General features: G+C 44.9%; 2 protein-coding genes across 2 annotated transcripts in view; both read right to left on the reverse strand.

Moving 5' to 3' along the window:
• LOC135371288 (high affinity nerve growth factor receptor-like) overlaps positions 1 to 23,760 on the reverse strand; it is a 129,063-nt gene that overhangs the window by 20,973 nt on the left and 84,330 nt on the right. Inside the window, exons 3-5 of the mRNA XM_064605396.1 lie at positions 20,252 to 20,323; positions 15,297 to 15,365; positions 13,090 to 13,244 (exon numbers count right to left, since the gene is read on the reverse strand). Of these exons, the coding sequence (XP_064461466.1) occupies positions 13,090 to 13,244; positions 15,297 to 15,365; positions 20,252 to 20,323 (296 nt within the window). The remainder of the gene's footprint in view (positions 1 to 13,089; positions 13,245 to 15,296; positions 15,366 to 20,251; positions 20,324 to 23,760) is intronic.
• On the reverse strand, positions 1,506 to 2,838 carry LOC135370387 (neuroserpin-like). The gene is made up of 2 exons (XM_064604127.1): positions 2,528 to 2,838; positions 1,506 to 2,470 (listed from the first exon to the last, which is right to left on the reverse strand). The coding sequence occupies exons 1-2, from the start codon at positions 2,729 to 2,731 to the stop codon at positions 1,637 to 1,639; spliced, it is 1,038 nt and encodes a 345-aa protein (XP_064460197.1). The 5' UTR covers positions 2,732 to 2,838; the 3' UTR covers positions 1,506 to 1,636.

Here is a 23,760-nt window from a genome sequence, read left to right on the forward strand (position 1 = left end):
AACAGAACCCATAAAGTAGTGCGCGTGCCAAGCGCGGAAAAGCTCCATTTATTTATGAATGTCTCCTCGAAAAAAGAAAGGAAAAAAACTACTTGTTCTGCTCTGTTTTTTCTTCTTCTTCTTCTTTCTCTCACATGTCGCCGCGGCGGTGCAAATGTAGCGCTTTTATGCGTCAACCGTAAACATGGAACTGAAAAAAAAAAAATAATTTAGATGGCCACACCTCCTCGAGTGTGAGGAGCAATTTACAACGCAGGGCCGGAGGACAAAAACAGGAGAAAAGAACGTGCGCGTTGTCTCTCGTCCCCGTGTTATAAGTTGCTCCTCGAACTCGAGGATATGTTGCCATCTGATCGTACACACTAGCTTGCTTGCCTCCTGTTCCCATACGTTCTATGAAAAAGTTTGGCTTCCATATCCGCACCGTATTCATCCCCTATGCACCTGCTGTACAACTGCGGGAAGTGGAAAGAAAACTGTGGAGCTGTATGAGCACAAATTATAGATTAAAAATACGTCACCTTCATTCATCACCATCACCTTCGACTAGACGCTTTTCCCCTGTCACACGGAATTTTAATAAACGGGCTTGGTGAGAGAAAAGTAAGAATCCAGCGGTTTATTTATGTTGAGATCTGCTTTTGTCAGCTCCTATACAGTGCTGCTTCGGCTCGCGTTCCGCATTACCATCAACGTCGTCTTGTTGATGGATTGGTTTGGCCAGTCCATGTCGTTTGCGTCATGTCTTGAAGTGCAATACATTAGAGCGCGCACACATGCCATGCTGATATTGCCTCGGTGTAATTAATAGGGTCGTGTTCGTTGCCGCGAAATACCGATGCATGCGGTGGGAAAAGCTGAGGAGACCGCCTAATCGAACGTACGACATCAGCTTCTAATTCTCGGGAAGTTAAATCAAATTAAACCTCATGTGTCATGTGCATGTTTATGACACCAAGTCACCTCTACGTTCAGTAGAGCCAGACTTCGTGCATCGATAATAAATAACAAACTGCATGCGTAGCATTGATGGGCAAAGTACCTCAAAATTGTACTTGAAGTAAAGTACCAAGTATACTTAGTACCTGTTGTACTTCAAGTACAGTACAAAGTACCATACTATAGATGTACTTATAGTAAAGTACAAAGTGCTTTGCAAAGTACTTTAAAGTACTCATCAAGTACATTACAAATTTAGATCGTATCGCTGGACGTGTCAATACTTTCTAGTGATTAAACGTGAGGTAAGTATGCTTCGACTGTTATCTTTAGAAAGCTTTTGGCTAGCATTTTTGTCAAGTGCTAGTTAGAAAACATGGATAACTTACAGCTAACCCATTAATATGAACCGAAAGAAATCATTTTGCGACCAAGTTTTGCGTTTGTATTTTCAATTGGGTATACTTGAGTACTTGAATGGAAAGTACACAAATTGAAATGTACTTTAAGTAGAACTTGTGTACGTGGTACATCAAGTACTTCCCATCACTGATGCGTAGCTCAGTTATATACTTTTTGATACGACTGCAGTCACAAGAAGCAGCTTGTGTCATCCTATTTTGCGACATTCGAACCGAACACCCCGTCCCCCGGAACTTTTTTCGTCCTGTCTGTATTTATCACAAGCCGAAAATTATCACTGAAAGGCATCCTGCCGAAAGGACATCACCCCTGCTTTACGTTTTTCCGAGTCCAGTCGGGTTATCCTTCCAAGGAACAGGTCCACACCGGTTTTCCGGTCGCGGATAACGAAGAAAAACGGCCTGTCAACGTCTATCAGCAGCGTCTTTCGTCCGATGACACTTCGAAGTGCGAGGGCAACGCCAGAGGCGACCGAAGCTTCGCTATCCGTTTGGTCCAGATACAACGAAGTCCGCTGCGTCATACGAGTGACGCGAATTCCTTTGCTTATTGCAGAAAAATTCGCGTCCTTCGAGAAAAGACCTCTGACGCCTAGAGTCTTGAGAGCGGTTTCCAGGTCCACAACGTCCTCAACGGCAGCTCTAGGAACAAGTAACGTGCTTCTCTGAAATTCCATGTTGTCGACGTACTCATCGATGCCTTTTTCGGCGATGATTTCCTCGACGTCTCTCAAGTGTCCCTGTGGTAGAAAAATGTACATGGCCGCTCTGCCTCCTGGAAGCTCGGCGACACGCGCATTCATATCAGCGTAGTATTGTGTGCGAAGATTGCCGGTGAGCTTCAGTTTGGGCACCAGTACCGATTCGTGGCCCTTGTTCAAAAACCGTCCGAGTTTCGTGGACTCAAATTTCCAAGCGCCTTTGAAGCGGATCGTCGACAACGCAACCAAATCACCGTCCACCGGATCTGGCACTTTGCCGGCGGCTACTGTTGAGTTTGTATCAATGTCTGCGTGGTAGAAAGTTATTAGCCCCCTTCGGTACTTGCGGCGCACTTGCTTCTTGATGCGCACCCGCGCCGACATTTGTAGCGTTTGTAGCGTCCTCCCCTCTTCATAGAAAAGAGCATCGGTCAGTTTGAGAAACGATTCGTGGACTTGACTCACTTTGTGCTTGTCGAGCAGGAGGAATGCCCTGAGGGTGGCTTCCGTTGATCCTCGAGCGCCCAGAAGAAGCATTCCCAAAAGGTGCGCTATGCAAACCGGGCTGATTAGCGCGTTGGCTTCTGGCATCACAAAAAATACCTTGAGGCCAACGTAATTCACTGTCATAACGAGGCCTGTTAGTTGAGGGTCATTCACCACGAGCATGGTTACCAGTCTGCAGGCGTCTAGACGAAGTGAGCTTTGTAAGCGAAGGTGCCGGCTGCGATACCGGATGTCGCGTTCATTGAGATGGCTTCCTCGAATGGCTCGCATTGAAAGGAGACCGACGCGGCGACACGGATCAACGTTGTCATAACCATTGACGAGTTCCATAGGTATAACTAGGGGATACATTGTAAATATGGGGCGTGAATGGTACAGGTAGCAGCTTCGAGTGTAGGAAAACTAATAAAAGGAGGTCCATTACTGATTAAAATTGAGAGAAAAAAAAAGCTGTAGTTCCAGCTCTCCTAGTATTGCTCACGGCCTATAAGCACGTCAGAACGCATAGCCAGAAGTACAGCTTCCCACATACTTGTCTGGAATCGACAGCTTCGGTTTATCCGACCTGGAATCTCCAGGCGATGCAAGATTGTTTCTTTCGACTAATAAGCACGTACTGGGTGTCATGAGGTACGTGTATATTCGTCGGAAGAAACATTCTTGCAACACCTGTTGATTTCAGACAGGATAAACCGCGAGCTGTCGATTCCAGACAAGTATGTCGCAAGCTGTACACTACTTACCACAGCTGCAATTCTCTGGACATACATCGTGATATACAGTTACATTGACGGAAACAGTATTTTCGTCTTGACGTGGCAATTAAAAACGCACTAGCTATACTTTCGCAACAAAGGAAAACGAGAAACATCAATGATTTGAAGCACGACGTAAATACTAATTCATATACTATAATAATTACTAGACTACGTGTACTGTAAGCAATAACAACACTAAAGTGCATAAAAACCATTTCAAAGGAGCGTGCTTAGTCATTTAAAAGTAGCTGTAGAAAAAACAAACGTATCTTCGCATCGTCTTTCCTGTGAAAAGCATGCCTCAGGCTATGCGTCTTTGGGGATGGCAGTGGTTTGAGAGAACTTCCTCGCCGTAATAGGGATAAAGCAAACTGTAGTCTGCTGAGCTAAGCGAAGTATCTTGTTGGAAAAGTATGGCTCGCTCTAAGCCGTAAAGGGTCCACATAAGTTAAGACTATCACGTGCTTTGAGAATGCAGTCGGCTGTAACTGACGCGCATGCAAATGAGGAATTTCAACGCGCACAGATGCGACACCTGAGTAAATATGCTAATGTGTCTGTGAAAGATGTTTTCGCATATTTCTGCCAAGTCGTGCACTTGAGTCAAGCTGAGACTATCAAGCCCCGCCTGCAAAGTCAGGCCCATAAGACTGCAAATGCGAGATATGTGTGCCGTTGAAACGCCGATTCACATTATGCGGGATGTTGCGCATCAACACGAGTTGTATTTGGATGCTTTTCCGTATATTAGTTCATTAATAGTCATAATAATCAGTCAGCCATCAAGACACCAACATAGTATGGCCCTTCTGGAATTTCAGGCCCGTACCGATGCGTTTAAATACTCATATTACCCTAGGACAGTACACGACTGGAACATCCTTCCTGAACCAATTGTTGCCGAACAGAGCATGCCTACGTTTTTAGGTAAATTGGAAAGACATGTGTACAGCTCACTCCTGTAACGATCCAAAGCTGGATCAACAGTATTGTAAATAAATAATAGGAGTCGTTAATTCGTTAAGTACTAGGGGTCGTAAATTAAATTCAGAAAATGTTACCAAACATTCGGACGTTTTCGTCGCTTATACAACTTCCTTCTTTTCCTCTTTTTCTTTGCGAGTAGAAGAGGTCGGGAACCCGCGGCCCGGCGCAGACCAAACGCGCGACAAAAACTCTGGCGCTCCGTAGTTGTTGGTTATGGCCTTATGGGCTTGAGGAGAGGTTATCCAGGTCAGAGGCTGGCTTGGCAGAGGGCGCGGCACGGCAAGCGAATTCCGCAGGCTCTGTGTTGCCTTTCCCGCTCTTAATAAAGCTAACAGAAGGTGTTCGCGTTCATCATAATTCATCCTCTCATAATAATTGCTGTGAAGTGGGGTAGTGTCCTGTGTCTGCTATGGAGGAAACATCCCATGTCATCATCACTTCTCCTTCATTTATTGTTGTTGTTGTTAATAACATAAATTTGTGAGTGCAACAACAACAACATAGACGAATGGATGATAATGACGATGTGGGATGTTTGTGAAGAAGCCATGGAAAATGCGAGCTTTCAGTACGATACGCTTAAAAAGTAGTAGTTAAAGATATTTTCAGCTTGTTCGAGTGCTTAATAATTGTGGCAGGCTAATTTAGACTGACATTAAAATGGTTTCAAATATGTTCTGTTGCTCCTGCAAAAAAAAAAAAAAAATCGATGAGGGGGAATCAAATGTGGTCCCTAGGACTGCAAAGGTTCCTGACCCCTGGAGTAGATGAAAAGCAATTTTTTACTGAACCCAACGACTGAAATGCTTGCTTTGACGTATACGGAAGTTATGCATACACTTTAAGAGTACAAAAATAGCGTCTTACAAATGCGTACAATTTCATTTCATGCCTCCCATTAAGTGAAGTGCCCGTCATGTACTGACGTTCGTTATTTTCTCGGTTGCCCATTGTTTGCGACGCGAATTGTGAATATCTTTGGAATGCTTTCATAATGAAAACTCGGCCGGCGCCGTGTCAGATGGGTTTAGTGCCGCCTCATCAGAGTTGAGCTATTTGCGATGATCGACTTGTCGTTGGAAGGGTTCCAATAGGTTCATCGGCTGCCGCCTACTTTCAATTTGGCACGCTCCTTAACTGCAGCTGTAGAAAGCGCAGCGTGTGGTGCTTTGAACTCTCGGTTCGTAAACATCGACTTTCGGAGTGCGCCGGAGGCTCTGACTTAGTTGCGGTGTTGACAGCGGCGGCTAATAGTTATGCTTGTAGCTACGTGTGTGGCTACAGTGAAAACATGCGCATGGAAAATGGTGGTACGGGCACGTAGTCGAACCTGCAAAAAGAACTCTTCAGAAGTAATTGCACAGCAGTTACGACTACATGCCCATAAAATTAATCAAATCCCAGTTACGCTTGCAAAATCAGAATTGTAGCTTAATTACGTTTCCATTTACTCTGGAAAAGCAATTGGGTAACACCACGTCACAGTCATTTCAATATATAATTTTGATTATATTTTTATTCTGCGGTAGCGCCACGAAGCAACTATGGCTATGAGTGGCGTACACACGTGAACAGATGGAGAGAGGGGAGCACGAAGGAGTGGGGGAGAGGAGGAACTGTGCCAACATTCGTCTGGAAAGTCTGCTGGAAAACCTAAGGAAAACCTCATAGACAGCACAGCCGGTTGTAGAAACGTGTCAGCCATGAATGAGTAAAAATCGCGGACATCGTGAAATAAAATGAAGTCGAATCCCAAATCACATGCAAAGTAGTTCCTATAACTCCAAAGTACAGTACAAACTACTTTAAAAAGTAATAAAGTTCCAATTACACACTGTCGGAGCCAATTCTGTGAATCACTGAAAGTGTAATTTAGTACACTAATTGAGCTTCTTCTATTTCTTTACTTGACAGGTCAGCACGCAGTGAATATATAATTTTTTTTAATTCCGTGTACTATGGCTATGAGCGGCGTACAGACGTGGACTGATGGAGAGAGGACAGCAAGAAGGAGTGGGGGTCAGTATGCGTCCTGGGCCGACTTCAGGGGGAACTGTGCCGACATTCATCTGGAAAGTCGTCGAAAAACCCAGGGAAAACCTCAGGCAGCACAGCCGGTGACAGGATTCGAACCTGTGTCACCTCCCAGTCCCGGCGTAGAAAAGCGATCATCTTAACCACCATGCAACGAGAGCTGGGTAGTGAATAGACCAAACTTGCGTGTACGGCTGAATGTTTGAACGTCATCAATATAACAACGCATGTGTACGCAAACTGGGCTCGACGATGATGAAAAGTGAAGCGCAGTTCGAAAAATGAATGATCATTGCACTTAACGTACGATGAAATCTGGCTGAAAATAGTCGGCGAAAGTGGGTTCTCCTGATAACGTCGCATGACATAAATGGAAGAGGTTATCCTTCATGAAAGTTCTGACACATTAGGTCAATCGATCCTGCTGTATGCGAGGTGCAGCTGCACTGGCTGAAGCACGATATAGCGCTTTTAAAAAGATTGCGTCAGAGCAGGTATTCACTATAAGTTCCTGCCTTCCCGTCGAAAAGAAATATGAGAGAACTGATGTTCTGAGGCTGGAACAACATAGAAGGGACAATCACATACAAGGCCTCAAGTTGCCTAAGATATTAACGATGAAAGATGAAAGTCACTGAAAAGGTTAGTGGGTTTGAGTCCTACAGCTGGCTAACCTTTTCAGTGACTTTCATCTTTCATCGAAAAGAAATATATCTACAACGCCTTCTCCGTGCTATTCGCGCAAATACTCTTGGAGTAAGATGATCTTTTGCAATTGAAATCGCCTTGTATACGACGCACTTAATTAGAATAAGATGAAACGTGATGAAAATTATAAATGCCATCATTACAGGGGGCAATAATGCTCATATTTTGTATGACACAACCAATACATATTACTTGCCTGAAATCAGCATTACAATACTAATAAGTAACACTCCGATTCTAGGGTGCGTAATACTTCTGTGTACTACGCGAGTCACACTCGTAACTGGTTACAGTTACAGAATCTTGTAACTCAGTGAATCCTTCATAAGACAATCATTCTTGAATTGCGGTTTGTTTTAGGCGAATAGATATAGAATTATAGAAGGGTTATAGCTGCAATCTTTGCGACCTAACACATTTGCGGGACACGGGCCTGAAAAAATTAGCGTCAAAGTGCACTTGTGACACTCGGTAGGTAGGTGATTCTACCTCCTAGATAGAGAGAGAGAGAGAGAGAGAGAGAGAGAGAGAGAGAGAGAGCTTTATTTATACAAACATGTGAAATACATACATTGGTTTGTGGGGGAAAAGCTGCTAGTGAGTGATAATTCGTAGTTTTACGTCGCGAGACAAGAACGACGAGTAATATAGTACAAGTGACTTCAGTTTTATCATAATATTTATTACAAATATTCAGAAGTATTACAGAAATAGACCTTTCCTTTCTTTTTTTTTTTTTCTTAATAAACATATCCCCCCTATTACTGCCCACACCTACAGTGCTCTCTCAGGAAGTAGTGCCTGCAACAATTTTTTACATTTATTTTTCTGCAAAACGTTTGAAGGCCGCATAGTAGCGAAGAAGCATTTGCTGCTAACTGAGGTGCAGTTATCGGCGGTGGTCAGTCGGAGGGTGGAAGCCAAAACAAACAACAGCCTTTCAACGGAAGGGAAGCAACACGAGTAAAAAATTGAGGCGCTCCGAGACCCCCCCTGTGCGGGCTACTTAAATAAACACGCTTCCCAGACTGTCGGGCTTACAAAGTACTACACGGCGGTATGGATCTTGCTTCCGGGACCCAGAAGGTGTCGAAAAGCGGCTATACACGTACAGAGGAAGCTCGAGGTATGAAGCGAGGCAGACTAGATTGAAACATGATGTAGAACCGCATTCACAGACGGTGCCCGCGTCCGTGTCAGTGCGAAGGATTCGGGACTCCATGCTTTTAAGGAGCCCGCAGTTAAGTAAATTCGTACCCGCACAACCGCATGCATATGTGCTATCCGCGCGGAGAACGCGTTCAACCCCGTCGCGTGTGATGCGGGTATACCCGCACTATACCCCTGGACGCAGTGCGGGTACACTTGCATTTAGCCGCAATCCGCAGTGCCACTGAATTTCTACCCGCAACACAGCGAGGGTATGTGCGAGTAGCCGCGCGGCTCAGTTGACGTGCTGAGTGCCGAGCGGCAATTTGCGCGCCTCGAAACGGCGCGGTTTTCGCAATTTTTTTTCCAGGCTATAGTAGTGAATGTATTTAGCAATATAATTGGGTAAATCCGGCATGTGCTTTCTGTTCCTGCAAAAAAAGAAAAAGAAAACCTGAGGTATGCCTTGGCAAATTTCGGAGTTCAATACGCTGTGCAAGTGCGTCTCTACGCATGAGAGGAGGCAGTGAGAGGGAAGAGGGAGGGCGCCGCCGTAGCCAATGGGGCTTTCCGAGTGGAGTAACCGGGAGAGGAGATATGCGCAGAACGCTCGGTTACTTGCAGAGCGTATATAGATGATTTTACAAAGATACGTGCGCCCCCCAAGCGCGCGGCGCAAAGAAGCATGGCAAAGAGGAAGTGACAGTCCGGTCGAAAACTTGGGTCTGGCAAACACCGTCTTATGATTTTTAATGCTCTTCGCAACCACCGTGCAAAATATTTCGGAAGAAATCGTATTGCGTGATTTATAATCGATTTTTTTTTTTTTTTCTATGCCGCAGTTGGTTCTGAGTAAAGGCCGCAGCGAGCTCTCGCGTGACGTGCATAAGAGCAAAGCCGCGCGTGACTTGCGCATGCCTGTTTGCGCGATAGTGGGTTGTTGCGTGCTAGCGTTTGCCCATTATGATGATTTGGAGTCGCAATCACACTTTATGCAGAGTAAAATGCAGAGCAGCGTCAATGTAAACACAGGTATCACGACGCAGCCTACGGTTCAGTACACTCATAGAAAAAAACGCCACTTTGCATTCCCAGCAACGGAGCAGTCCTGCGCCCCACCGTGTCCGTTGAAGACGTCATGGTCACGTGACGGATGACGTACATAGACGATCCTTGGGGCAAGGAGAATGCGAGGGAGAAAAACGAAACCGGATGTCTTCAGACGAGTAGCTTTTATTCGGTGTCTCGAAAACCACGCCATTTTGTGAGCTGAAACTTTCCACACACCATGTAAGACTCCGTGGCAATTGGAAAAAATAACCTCCGGTTTTGCAGTGTTCTGTCGTCTGCTTAGGTTATGGTTTAACCCGCTTGACGCTGCTGCCGCGTACACTGGGAAAGTTGTTCTTTTTCTACCTCCACCTCTGGCCGCCTCGTAATGCTGCAACGCGCTCTAATTTCCCATGATCCCTTGCATGCTACAGTTGGCGCTTGCATTGTAAATGGTATTTCGCTTGTCCCATCCTACAGTTGGCAACACGACTGGTCTATTGGGAAAAGAAGGTGAAGCACCCCATCTCATCGTCAGCATCTATTGTTGTTGTTGTTGATAAAAGTATTCATGGCAAAATCTCCCACGAGAAAAATACTGTTGCGAGACTTTTAAATACATTTTATAGTCATGTTAGGTGGAACACCCTCTTCTGCAGCGGTCGAGTATTCGGCGGATGGCGTTGTGATTCCTCACAAAGTTACGTGCCTCTAAAGCCTCGCGGTGTATGAATATTTCCAGCTGGGTCGCCTTATTATACTTTCAACTCTGCAGAGCGTGTTCGCTTCGTTCACTGGATGAATGATAGACAGTCAAAAGACTGAAATATGGCAGTCGTCGAAAAAAACAAAAAAAAACAAGACAGAGTCAACAACGGACTTATGTCCGTTCATGCCGCTTTTGAGTCTGTTACACATAGACTGGATTGATATTTTTAGAAGTGCGAAGCCCCAAATCCTTTCGCTTGACGACAGATTTCAGGTTTCGGCGATGCACTCTAAAGCTACTCACCATGAAATCCGGCTGAAGTGCTCCGAAAGTGCATGGGATGGAGGTTTAATACTGTATGATTTTCTCGAAGTTGTTACGCCTTGGAATGGAGCAAAGGTATCATGACAAGCGGGCTATATGGTTAGGGAAGGTTTAGGAAGACGAGTGCAGAATCTTCTGTGGCTCATCTCATAGAGTCAACAACACAAACAAGAAAAAGAAAGAAAGAAAGAAACCATCCCAGAACATACACACACATTGATGTGGTGATGATGTGGTGGGTTATTCACTGGCCCATTGCGCTTGTGGAAGGGATGAGAAAGTGATGATGATGGAAAGGTGACCTTTTAGAGTTCGTCTATTAGTCGATTGCTGGAGAGGAACTCAGCAACAACTCGTAAACCATCCCAGAAGGTTGTATAACGTTGTATAGTATATACAACGTATACAAGTATATACATACACGTAATATAGTTCTATATATATGTATATAGAACGTTGTATAGCTACGGCGTTTTAAGGACGGATAGTGCAGCAGATCAGTACGGCACGCAGATAAGTGGCATTCCTTGATATATAATCAGTGATACTATGTTTTATATAGCGGGTATACTAATATATGTTTGAAATAGCTTGTCGTGATACGTTCTAGCGAAACTATAATACTAGTTAAGTGCATGCGGGGCAATACGTTTTTATTGTTCAAGAGCAACGGAGAAATATGGATTGGCAGTAACAATGACGGTGGAACGAGGGAAAAAATGGGACGTTTTACAATCATTTCGCAGCTTCCCCACGTTTATCACAGGGAAGAGGGATTTAAATTCCTTTTCCTAGAAGCACAGTCGAAAAACCAAACTTCACCGCATAGCACTCTTGACGCCAATAACCATTGCCACGGATGATAGGGTTATTGCTTCTGATTCGAGGAGAGAGGCAGGCGTACGCCCTACACTCTTAAAAATGAACTTCACCGCATAGCACGCTCCTAGCCAACCATCATCTCAAATGATATCGTTATCTGCCCTGATTTGTTGAAAACGGGAGGCGTACGCCTTTTTGTGACAATTATGAACAGCATAAGTGTCATAGAAAAGGCGTACGCCTGCCGTTTTCGACAAATCAGGGCAGATAACGATATCATTTGAGATGATTGTTGGCTAGGAGCGTGCTATGCGGTGAAGTTCATTTTTAAGAGTGTATCATTCGTGGCGATGGTTGGCGCGGAGCGTGCTATGCGGTGAAGTCCAGTTCTTAGAGTGCAGGGTGCAACTCACACGTCAAAGAAAACAAAAATGGCAGAAAAGGGAATAAGAAATATGTGGGGACTAAAAGTCGACAGCTTGCACGCTGTACCATACTACTAACATATGACACACTTATATTGTAATGCTCGCCCATTCATTCGACAAGAAATTTTAGGACATAGCATTGAGCACGGTATGGGAAGACTTGTACACTCTAAAAACCACCGCATAGCACGCTGTGCACTAACCATTGCCACGAATGATAGGGTTATCGCTTCTGACTCGAGGACAGAGGTGAGCGTAGGCCTTTTTTTTTGTGTGTGTGTGGCAATTTGGATATATGGTAATTGCCACAAAAAGGCGTACGCCTCCCCGTCTCCTCGGATCAAAAGCGATAACCCTATCGTTCGCGACAATGATTGGCGCATTACGTGCTATGAGGTGAAGTTCTGTTTTTAGAGTGTAGAGATACGTGAGCTGAGATGGAGTTTTGAAAATGAAAGACGGGATGGAAGCGTTATAAAACCGAATTCAATAAATGTCACCCGGCGCCACATGTGAGCCGGTTTTCTTTTTACTTTCGTTTTTTATGGATGAGCGAGCCAGCGTTCTGCATGGCTGATATTTTTCCCTTTATCTTTCCTTTTCCTTTTTTTCTTTTTCTACCGATAAATTCCCCCCCTACCCCGCGCCTTGTGAACAGCACTGTGTCATGGATGTCTTCAGAAGGATTTTGATGTCTGTGCGTCAATATCTGTCCGGACGTTATATTGCATTCAGGACATTGCACAGTGCCTCTCAGGATATCCCGTGCTGGGATGTGACGCTAAAATAAGCAATAAAGTTAGCCCTGACTGAAAAGGAATAAGTTCAGAGTGGGTGCCACGAAATATCGTACATTCTGCCACTTCTACTACATTCATGTAATAGAAAGACGTAGAGGAAATGTCGCTAAAACAGTGCTGAAAACAATAAGTACGACACAGGAGGGACACACACCCCTTAAACGACACTGCAGCGCCACGTCGCGTGGAAGTATCGCGCCAACAGAACTCTTGCATGGACGGAACTGGGCTACTCACGATTATTTGTAGGAGACTAACACTGTGGCGTGCAGGTAACACGGGTTCGTACCACAATGTTAGCCTTTTCTTTCCAGATGTGTGACGTCAAAAATGTCATAGGTCCAACCATCGATTTTCCCAGCAGCCCCCGCACATCTCCCTAACACCCGCCTAAAAAGCTTGCAACATCCTCCAGTACGCCCTCCCAAAAAGTCCAAAAAGCCAGCAAATACGGGCGTCCACCCCATCCCCAGCTAAAAATTGTGCGCAAGTTCCTTGGTACAACATGCAATCGTGAAGCAGAACGTGATAAAGATTGTCTGAAGGCTGGCACCGATGGGGTTATATCGGAGACCACGTGATATAATCTGCATTGTTCTAATTGTGCGGTACGTTTAATGACGGTATCCCACTTCGTTCATCAATGCAATGGAACCCTGGTGGGACACACGCATCTGTTCGTGATCATTGCGCCACATGATGTCGTATTCGTGCGTTGGAAGATTATGATAATCATAAGAGGAGCACTTACCGCAGTTCTCTATGGGGTAGTTTGCAAGAAGAGCCGCCGATCCGTGACACCGCAGTTTATGTCCATTGGGGCCAAAGATGCTACTGTTCTTGGCAATCTTCAGCTGTATCCATTTGGAGCTGCAGTTGCAAGCTAACTCGTTGTCGCTGATTAAACTGCAGTGAGAGGAGAGCATTAGTGTGTCACGACCCCGGTATTGTACGCTGCCGAAAAACGCAGTCTGACTGTACCAGTCTGAACTCAAAAAAAGAAGAAAGCTAGTTCCTTTATTCCGTATTCTAAATCAACCTTGTTCGAGGACTCAGTACGCAAAATATAAATGGACTCAATGAACATTAAGCGCTTCCACGAATTTTTGAAACCACCCGCGATATCTCATAGTTTCGGATTCTCCAGAGTAGATGACGTCATTACGAGCTCTGGCGCCTGTCACTTAGCAATGGCTGTTCCGAGATGGCGGAAATCAGACATGGAAGAGCAACGTTGCCAAACGCGTGGTAGATTGTGACGCCATGCTTAGTATCAGTAGATATAGTTAATTTAGAAATTCGAGGGTAGAAATTAATTTTGCGATAATCTCCCATCGCATAAAGAAAAATATTTCGCCAAAATGCAATGTAAGACATATAGATTGCAATGATATAAAATTAGATAGGATCCTGAACACGCGTGGCCATGGTGGCACTTTAAGAATAGTAACCTTACCAGGTTCCCAAAGGAGGGTATTTCCTGGAGGTAATAACGGCGAGTGTTTCGTAGGGGCAGCTCCACGAACAGACAAAAGATAACATAACTTTGTTGTAACAATGAAGCAATAATACCAATAAGCGCGACTCTTAAGGGGCGACCTCTGACAAACTCTGCTTCAGCATAGCTTGCTACTGCTTCTTACTGACCTCTCATTGTTTGTTCATTGGCTAGGTGCCCACTCTTCAACAATAACGATGCGTGCCTCCAAGCATATACCACGGAGCGGTGTCGCCAGCTCAAGTTATGCCATCGTCGCGGGCACACGGCAAGTAATATCAAACCTCATTCAGAACACGTTAACAAACGAAGTCGGCGCCAGACTTCGAGCACAACTCAAGGAACAGACGAGGGTCTGCAGAAGTTCACTGACATCGCTTTCTGTTTGCTGAAGTGTAGTTGACTGATTCGATATAGCCTGGTTTCTATCTCATATCGGTGTACGTGCAGCAGAAGTACAAACACAAAGCACGAAAATAACATGCGCGATGCCTTGGCCCATACATACATAGGGTGACAAGACGTCCAGTGCTGATCTGGTCAGTCCTGTTTAAGTGCTTTCGACCCCTTCGTCCTACCTCTCCTGCTTAGTGAAGCAATGTATGTCCATGTTATCATAGCGCATAGTTCCGGATCCAATATGAAGCGAGGAAAGCGAAACCAAAACAAAAGTTTAAGCTTACTACGGTATCATCCTAATATTTTATGGGAAAATATTTCTTCAAAATTCGTGAAGATATTTCTTCCATTGAGTACAGTTGATTCCTGTTGTTATATACCCGAAGATCTTTCGCGTAGAGGCGTAGGCACGGAAATGTTCAGTGCTGTTGAATTCAGCGGCTCGTGGAGTCTCGCTTGGCAACCTGGGGTTATTGTTTTGAAATAGCCAAGACGCATGTGCGCGTTTTCAAATCAGTTCTCTCGGAAACAGTTTGCTTTTTCGATTGAACTGAAGCAGCAGTAGTGTTCTTTATCAAACGTGTAGTGCGTGTTCTGTTGTATGTGAAGGACGCGGGGACATCATTGTGCACATGGAACAAATGTACGCTGTGAGTATCAGCGTTCCTCCGTTCTCGCTCGAAGACACCCACGCTGAGAATAGCTGTGTGGAATTGAGTTTCATTGTTGAAGAGAGACGTCAAGCCGAAATGTTTGGCTCACACCTGGTTAAAGCATTGGTTTCAGTGATGCAGTATGGAACAACTGGAGCTCACACCGTTTGCAGGTATTTGTTTTGGGCTGTTGCTAGTACGAATCTTAGGAGCTGGACGCTCCTTCTGCTACCAATTTCACAAGTTCGTTGAATTCTTTTGTTTCATTTTTGCGGGTAGCGCTTCAAATATATGTGAGGGTGTGCCATCTCGCTAGTTTAGAAAGACGCGGTAAGTTCTTTTTTTTTATTTTCATTCATTTATTTTATTTTTTATTTTTTTGAGTGAACAAAATTTGTGTGAACTCACAGTTCCAGTGGTCCAAGGCCTTCAATGGCAGTCCATGGTATGATTGCTATTTTGTTGTCCCTGAGATCACTGCAACCAAAAATACACCCCTAGGTTACTCATTCGTACACACATGCATCCATTTTTCGTCAATAGCAAAAGGCTACAATATGATTTATGATACATATGTCTAAGCGCTAGTTATTATTATTATTATTATTAGCACAGCAGAGTATGGCCGTTTTTGGTGTGGTGACTCAGACAAGGATGCCCCATCGCCAAAGCAAGATGCAGTCTGCGCATGGCAAAGTTAAACATTCAACTAAACATAATTCAAATAAAGTTGTTGTTAAACACTGAAGCTGTATGGTAGAGGCATTCTAAAAGACGTTCCTTTTAACTCCAGTAGTGAGGAGTGCAATTAATTAGTTGTACCAGACGCCTTCAGCATGGCTTTGCTCTGTTCAGGTACTATGATCGTGAAGCAACCTCGATGAGCAGAACTGCTTAATTAAATGTAGCCCGGCGACAGTGTTGCAGCTTGGTCAGTGTCAAATCAAAGAAGACTGCAATCTCTTAATTTCGCTTCGGTAGCAGAAAGAAAATTGGGTGGTAAGGCGAGTGAAGAGCAATTTACCCGTCTCGAGGTCACCAAAGAAGCATTCGTAGTGTTGTATGTAACTTTTTGTTCCCCGTAGTCAGTCAGTAAGTCTTCAATATTGCACAGAAGCACGAAGAAGCAAAGCGAACCGTTTGTTCCATCGCAAAGCTTTAAAACAAATATTGACAGTCTTCGTAAAGGAAATATCCAATACTGTCACGCCAACATATTGGATCTAGCGTTCTGGTTTGAAGGCTGTCTCGCGCAAAGGGGACCAGGCTAACAAAAAGGATGGCGGTAAAGCGGGTGCCAGGGAGCCTGAGCAACAACAATATTTACGCCGTGCATCCTTGAAAGAAACGAAATAGTTGTTGAGGTTGTTTAGACTGACGAACAGCTCGATAGATTGAGAAGTGCTTCACCGCAAAGGTTAACGCTCGGTAAGAAGCATACAACAACTGTAATTTAGTTTTGGAGAAAAAAATAATGACATTGAATGTGCCATGGATGAGTCACTCTGTGCTACTGACATTTCGAAGATATAGGAAAGTTGGATTCCGTATCGCAACCTTCTTCCTTCGGAAGGGTGGTTAAAATCTGTTCTGGTCGGTACACGTGGTCCATTCTGCCTCTGCTGGGGACATAACTGGCCGGACACAACACTCACGCGTCGCGTTTCCAGCCAAGATGATATTGATCGATTGAGGTGACGAATTAACGTAACCAATATTTTCTTTATTTGTCGTTTGTTATCTTTCCCTCTTCCTCTGTAGTGAATTAATCTTCCATTCCCTCTCCTTCCCGTGTTTTACAGAGGGCGCCTATACATATATATGAGGATAACCCTCTATTTTCCCTAAATAGAGTACTCAGAACGTGGACTGCCTACTTATTTTGTTTCCTTCGCATCCTGATATAATAGCGTCCCCCCTTTCTTTCTTTCATTCTTTCTTATCTTCTCTGTATCTTTGGATTGTGATGTCTTTTTTGTGTGTGTGTGTGTGTCTTGACATCTAGCATCCTTTAAAGTACCTCGAATAATAATAATAATAATTCGTGGCCTTACGTCGCGAGACATATGATCATGAACGACACCGCAGTGATCGGTCTATGGATTAATTTTGCCCTCGGTGGGGATTGAACCGGCGACCTTGGGTTGAGTATACGAGCACACTACCAACTGAGCCACCGAGGCATTCTCCTCGCGATCGACATGTGCTTTCTAGTTTTGTTAGATGCATCCTTACTCTGCTTATCTGGTTATGTTCTTCAGTGTTTGGTACACCTCAATTGGAATATAAAGTCAGAGAATGCCAAGCAGCATTTTGAAGAATTCGAAGGGAAAAAAAAAAAACAGATTGAAACTCCATCGAAGGTAGCCTGTGCTCCAAGCGCTGTGCAAAAAAAGTCTGATTTCTTTCCAGTGTTTACGGCCTTCGAGAACATTTTCTATCATGAACAGTGTCATGAGCTGAACTGTATGAACCGTATGGTTACGCTGCGGGACCGTTCTGTCATTGACAGCTCATTTCCAGTCGTTGTGTATCAGCCCGGAAAACCTACCACTAACTACCACTACACGTCTGGTCACTGGTGTTGCCACTGGGAAACTGACAATTTTATCATTCCCGATTTGTCCATTCTAGCAAATATATTCTGGTTAGCACTGGCGCAACATGAAGGAAAAGGTATATAAGAGAAGGAATTTGATTACGTTTAGGCTCGTCGCATGTCTGGCAAAAGGAACGTCCAATTTACATCCGTACTTTTCTTCTCTGCCGGGCTTCATAAAGTTGTGAAACCGTCTACTGGACAGATTGATAGCTCTGTTTTGCGAGGCTGAACGCTGTCATTGACCCAGCCTTCTTAATCAAACGACTCTGGACAGGCGTGATAGAATCCAGTGCATTGCACCCTTTCTATAGATCCTTCGGTGGCCATTTCGACGAATCAGTTCTACTATACCTGCGATGGTGTAATTTCATTTCCAATCTTCACCTGGCAGTATAAACCGATGGCTGTGTAAACCGCCTTCGGCTTCTCATATGTGGGCCTCTTTCGGTTGAAACCGTGAACCTTATAGGTACACGGATCTTCATATGTTGTCCGTTCAGTCTTTCACTTGGCTCGATCGATATTTGAGGATCCCGTAGCGATTTCTTCTGCGGGACGTATATACCGTGTGGCTTCACGTATGTAGCCAGGCTTTGGAAAATCGTTCCTCGGAAAAAGAAGACGCGCAGTAGCCGAAGCCTAATCGCTTGTTTTTCTGGGTGACCTTGGATGGGGTATTCTTCCTTAATCCCGTAGCTGGGTTATTGCTGGCTCCGTGCTAGCTGGCCAGCGAACGGCAGTAAAGGGACGGGCTTATGCAGACTTTATATGAAAATGCGATTCGCCGTATATTTTAAAATTGCTGTAGTGACAGTGAAATGAAGTGGAAAGAAGAAAAAAAAGGGGAGGACAAGGCTGGGAAAAGCAGTAAACTATGCGACCATAGGGGTACAATAATACGGGACTGTGATCTTATATCGTGCAATTTTGGATGAAACAGGGGAGACTTTTTTGTGCCTGCCACCAGGGTTTGTCCGTTCATTTACGTACACTCTTAAAAATGGACTTCACATCATAGCACGTTCCTAGCCAACCGTCATCTCGAATTATATCGTTATCTGCCCTGATTTGTTGAAAACGGGAGGCGTACGCCTTTTTTGTGACACTTATGCTGTTCATAATTGTCACAAAAAAGGCGTACGCCTGCCGTTCTCAACAAATCAGGGCAGATAACGATATCATTCGAGATGATGGTTGGCTAGGAACGTGCTATGAGGTGAAGTGTACGTTCTACGCGTCAATTCTGAAATTGAAGTAAAACGCAGTTTCCAATGACGCGCACTCTCAGCACAGAACTTCACCGCATAGCACGTTGTCCGCCAACCATTGCCACGAATGATAGGGTTATCGTTTCTGATTTGAAGAGAGAGAGAGGGGGGTAGGCCTTTTTGTATCAATTATCATATATCCAAATTGCTACGAAAAGGCGTACGCCCCCCTCGCTCTTCGAATCAGAAGTGGCAACCCCTACCATTCGTGGCAGAGGTTGGCGGGCAACGTGCTATGCGGCGAAGTTCTGTTCTGGAAGTGTGGCGGTGGCGCCCGCGCTCATGCATTTCGACTGTGAGTATTCGTGATTAAATTCCTCTCAAAGTAACAGTAATTGAACTCAGCGCGTACAAATAGAATACCATCCTAGTAATATATTGCGATCATTTTTGGCGGCCTACAGGCCAGTACGCGTTCTCAAAAGATAACTTCACCGCATAGCACGGTGAAGGCCAACGACGGAATGATACGCATTATCACTCTTGATATGTGGAAAGCGCGGGGCGCACGCCCTTTTCTGACCATTAACAATTAACTGCATAGGTGTCACAAAAAGTCGTACACCCCCTGTTTTATCCACTCAGGGGACAGAACGATGTGACTCAGAGTTGGCAAACAGCGTGCTACGCTCTTCAAAATGGTGGTGGTGGTGGTGGTGGTGACGAACCGGCTTGCCGTTGTTGGCCTCACGTATGTCGGCTGTGCCACGACTGTAGCCAGGACAAGATGATACGGTGTGATAACAGATGAAGGAATGATGACAGCCGAAATTGAAGATTTAGGGCTGCTACTGCAGAGTTGCAGCCCTACTGGAGCCCTCTGAGTTTTGAATGGATGCTCACCACCACCAAATGAACTTCACCATTATAGCAGGCTCATAGCCAATCATCACCCCGAATGACATCGTTCTTTCTCGTGACTTGCTGAAAACGAGGGGCGTACGCCATTTTTTGTGGCATTATGCAGTTACCAAAAAAAAAAAAAAAAGGCAACCCCCCCCTCCCCCCGTTTTCATCAAATCAAGGGAGAGAACGTTGTCATTGGGAATGATAGTTGGCTGGGAGCGTGCTATGCGGTGAAGCTCTGCGTTCAGAGGGCATATGTGGTGACGCTCTGTTTGAGAGTCCACTCTAAAAACTGAACTTCACCGCATAGTACGCTCTGCGCCAACCATTGCCACGAATGATAGGGTTATCGCTTCTGATTCGAATAGAGAGTGGGGCGTACACCTTTTTGTGTCAATTTAGATATATGCTAACTGACACATAAAGGCGTACGCCTCCCCGTCTCCTCGTATCAGAAGCGATAACCCTATCATTCGTGGCAATGGTTGTCGCAGTGCGTGCTATGCGGTGAAGTTCTGTTTGTAGAGCGTATAGTCTCCAGTTTCAGTTTTTTTTTTCTTTTACGAGGACGACTTTTTTTACAACTTAATTCCTGAAGGAATATTCGCGAATCCATTAATAGCAATAAAACAGCCGCTTTTACTTACATTTTCTTCAGCTCCGTGTTATGGACGAACGCTCTCGCTGAGATGTACCTGAGGTTACAGTGATGAATTGTCCTGCAAAGAAGACAGAGTTGTCACAAATGTCGCCAAAGTATATCCAGAAGTGAGGGAAATTTATCCTCTGTCGTCCGCGATATACAGGGCGTTTCTATCCTAGCTGCACCAAATTTAAAGGAAAAAGCTGCGAGGGCAGCTTGAATACCGCTTCGTGGGTTACGCGCCCAGGCAGACGTGGTCAAAGAGAAACAACAACAACAATTTTATTTTGAGATAATGAATGGGGAGTTTCATCGCCAGGAGCGATACTCTACCCCATTGCTGATGGTGTGCTAAAAGAGAATAGAACATTCTCTATGCTCAAAGAGAATAGAGAATGTAACTGTTAGAGAGTATCCAACTACTTGAGGACTAATTGCCTAAAATTCATTACTGAACGGTTTAATTAGTGGCGTTCGGGCAAGAGTGAGATAGCAGAATGGAATACAGTCCTCGTTGAAAGCATTTGTAGTTTTAAGAAATTCTGAAATGCAGCGCGTATTTGTTTCACGATTTAAAAAAAAAAGTAGAATGGCTCTAAACAAGGATTCTCTCCTATTTTGCCATCGCACTTTTGCCCGGAAGCCCGTAATTAAAGAACTAATTAATGAATTTTACATGATTGTTGTTACGTGATCCAGTTGTTACGCACTCCCCTTTCGTCATGATTAATTCATCTGTTCTCCCCTGACAGTGTGACTCAAATGCGAAAACGGCATCCATACGGCTCTCCTATAGCTGAAAAAAAGAAAAAAAAAGAAAGAAGTACATCTAAAAATAAACGCCCTGTATGTGATTGGGAACTACGGTTAGTGTAGTTCACAGTTCACTGCCGTGATACTAATCTTTTCGTTTGCATTATTCCTTTTCAAGGCTATGCCATAACAGCCGCGCCCACGGTGCCGTCATTCGGTCATTAATTTGCCATTTAGGATGCCACCTACGCATGTACCGTCCAGCAGCATAACCGAGATTGTTGTTGTTCTGTATAACGTCAATGAATGCGGGTGGTGGCGCAATCACGAGGCCGTCATACAAAGCTAAGGAATTTGCGTCGCGAATACCCGCATATTGAAATAGGGAAATGACGTACGAGATTGCTTCCTGACTGATGTGTGCCTATAGATCCCGAAGTTTCGGCTACAGAACTGCTACGTAGGCCTGCATGAGCACCACTGCGATCCAGTGTCTGTCCTTGCAAGGAGACTATTGATCACCAATGACAAAGCATGAAGGACAACACGATCCATTACTTGCATGTAATATGTTACGTCATACAGAGATCTTATATCTTAGCGGGTGAACAACATTTCCTTTTGTTAAATATAGTTTGTGCGTCTGCTGTGGTTACTGGGGGAGCCATCGGTGATGTATCTTCGTAGCAGACGGTTGCATCATTTGTGTCCGTTGGTTCGTCGACGACATTCGTACTATTTTGGCGGTTCAGGTGAAGTAATAGCCGTAAGTTCGGATGGGGGAGCAAGATGGCGTTGTACCACAAACGTGCAGCCATAACCATCCGTTACAGTTTAATTTCTGAGAATAATGGTAATGGTAAAAATGATTGGATGCAGATTGGGGTAGCGTGATGGTGATGGTGATGTGATACAGAAAAAAAAGGGGGGATCTGACCTTCTCAGTTACTGCAATTTTTCAGAGCAAAATAAAACAAATACGTGTGGCAGAGAGCGAAAGAAGCAAAACGGGGACTAGACTACAAAAGAGAGAGTGGGGCGTACGCCTTTCTGTGTCAGTTTGGATATACGATAATTGACACAAAAAGGCGTCCACCTCCCTGTCGCTTCGAATCAGAAGCGATAACCCTATCATTCGTAGCAATGATTGGTGCTGAGCGTGCTATACGGTGAAGTTCTGTTTTTAGAGTGCGTATATCGAATAATCCTGCTGACTGCGATTCGAAAATATCTCGAATATACACGCATCGCGGGCCATTGTGTCCGCGTAACGATTATCCAACTTAGCAGAATACTCCCAGAATTCAACTTAGCAGGGTAACTGTCAGACAAAAGAAACTAAGTGTTGGCTACTTAGCCCAGGTCTAGTTCCCGGAACCTCTCAGCTGCTAGATAATCTCCCACTTGCTACATGCTTAAAAATAAGCGAAAGTCTGTCGTTATATTCTGTGTTACCACCAACAGTAAGCCGGTAAGCTGATTAGTTAATCATGTGGATTTTTTTTTTCTTTTATTCCCTATAAGCACCTGAACCTTTCATTTCATTTATTTACCTGAAGAGCCTCAGAAGAGGCTTTCCCGAGCAAAACATTTTTTAACACAATCCCGTGTGCCAGCGCTCCTAATAGGAACTAAGTCTGCTTCCTGCGAGGTAATCACGTCAATTTGTTTTCTGTCTTTTCTTTTCTTTTTTCACAGAGGACGTGACAGCCCTTGCGGCAAAGCGTTCAAAAAAAGCGGGGTCGTCTTCATAAAGAGCCATCTGTCGAGTGCGCACAAGAAATATTAGATAATTAAGAATATCGATATTTCACCGTGATGGAGGGGTGTTCAAGTCAAACCGGGACTTTTCATTTTTCGCAAAAGTAAAATGAACTTACAGGCGAGAAATTAGTTTTATTTTTCAACTTAATCTCCAGCTGCACCAATGCACTTGTCCCAGCGTATCACGAGGGCTTGGATGCCAGCAGCGTAGAAATCCTTACCGGCGCGTAGCAGCCATGATCGGACTGCATTCTTGACCTCGTCGTCGCAGTTGAAGTGGCGGACCCCAAGGAACGCCTTCAGTGGGCCGAAGAGATGGAAATCGCTGGGGGCGAGGTCTGGACTGTAAGGGGGATGTGGCAGCAACTCCAAGCCAAGTTCCTGTAAGGTGCGCGTCGTGAGATGCGCGGTATGCGGGCGTGCATTGTCCTGTAGGAGGAATCCTGTCTTTGTCCTGTCACTCCTTTGGTGATGAGGCCCGGCCGCTTTTGCTTCAGCGCTTTATGCACATCCCTGAGAACCTGGCAGTAATATGCACTATTGATGGTGGTACCACTGGGCAGAAAATCAACATGAACAACGCCAGCCTTGTCCCAGAAAACCGTGGCCATGACCTTACCCGCAGACGGGGTGCTTCGGAACTTCTTGGGAGCTTGCGAGCCCGGATGCTTCCACTGTTTTGATGCGCGTTCAGACTCAGGAGTGAAATGGTGCACCCACGTTTCATCGCACGTGACGATCCGATCAAGGAACGGCTGTCCTTCAGTGTCGAAACCGTACCTCAGCTCTTGGGAGATTTCCAGTCTTCTCTGCCGGTCAAACACGGAGAGATGCCTCGGGACCCAACAGGCCACTAACTTTCCGAAACTGGAGGTGTTCATGAATGATAGTGTTCAACGTTCCCACAGAAAGGTCCGTCTTTCGAGCCAGTTCGAGACATGTTATCCGTCGGTCCTTGAGGATCAGGCGCTCCACAAGTTGGATGTTCCCAGGAAC

Source organism: Ornithodoros turicata, chromosome 10, assembly GCF_037126465.1.
Source record: "Ornithodoros turicata isolate Travis chromosome 10, ASM3712646v1, whole genome shotgun sequence".
Classification (NCBI taxonomy): Eukaryota; Metazoa; Arthropoda; class Arachnida; order Ixodida; family Argasidae; genus Ornithodoros; species Ornithodoros turicata.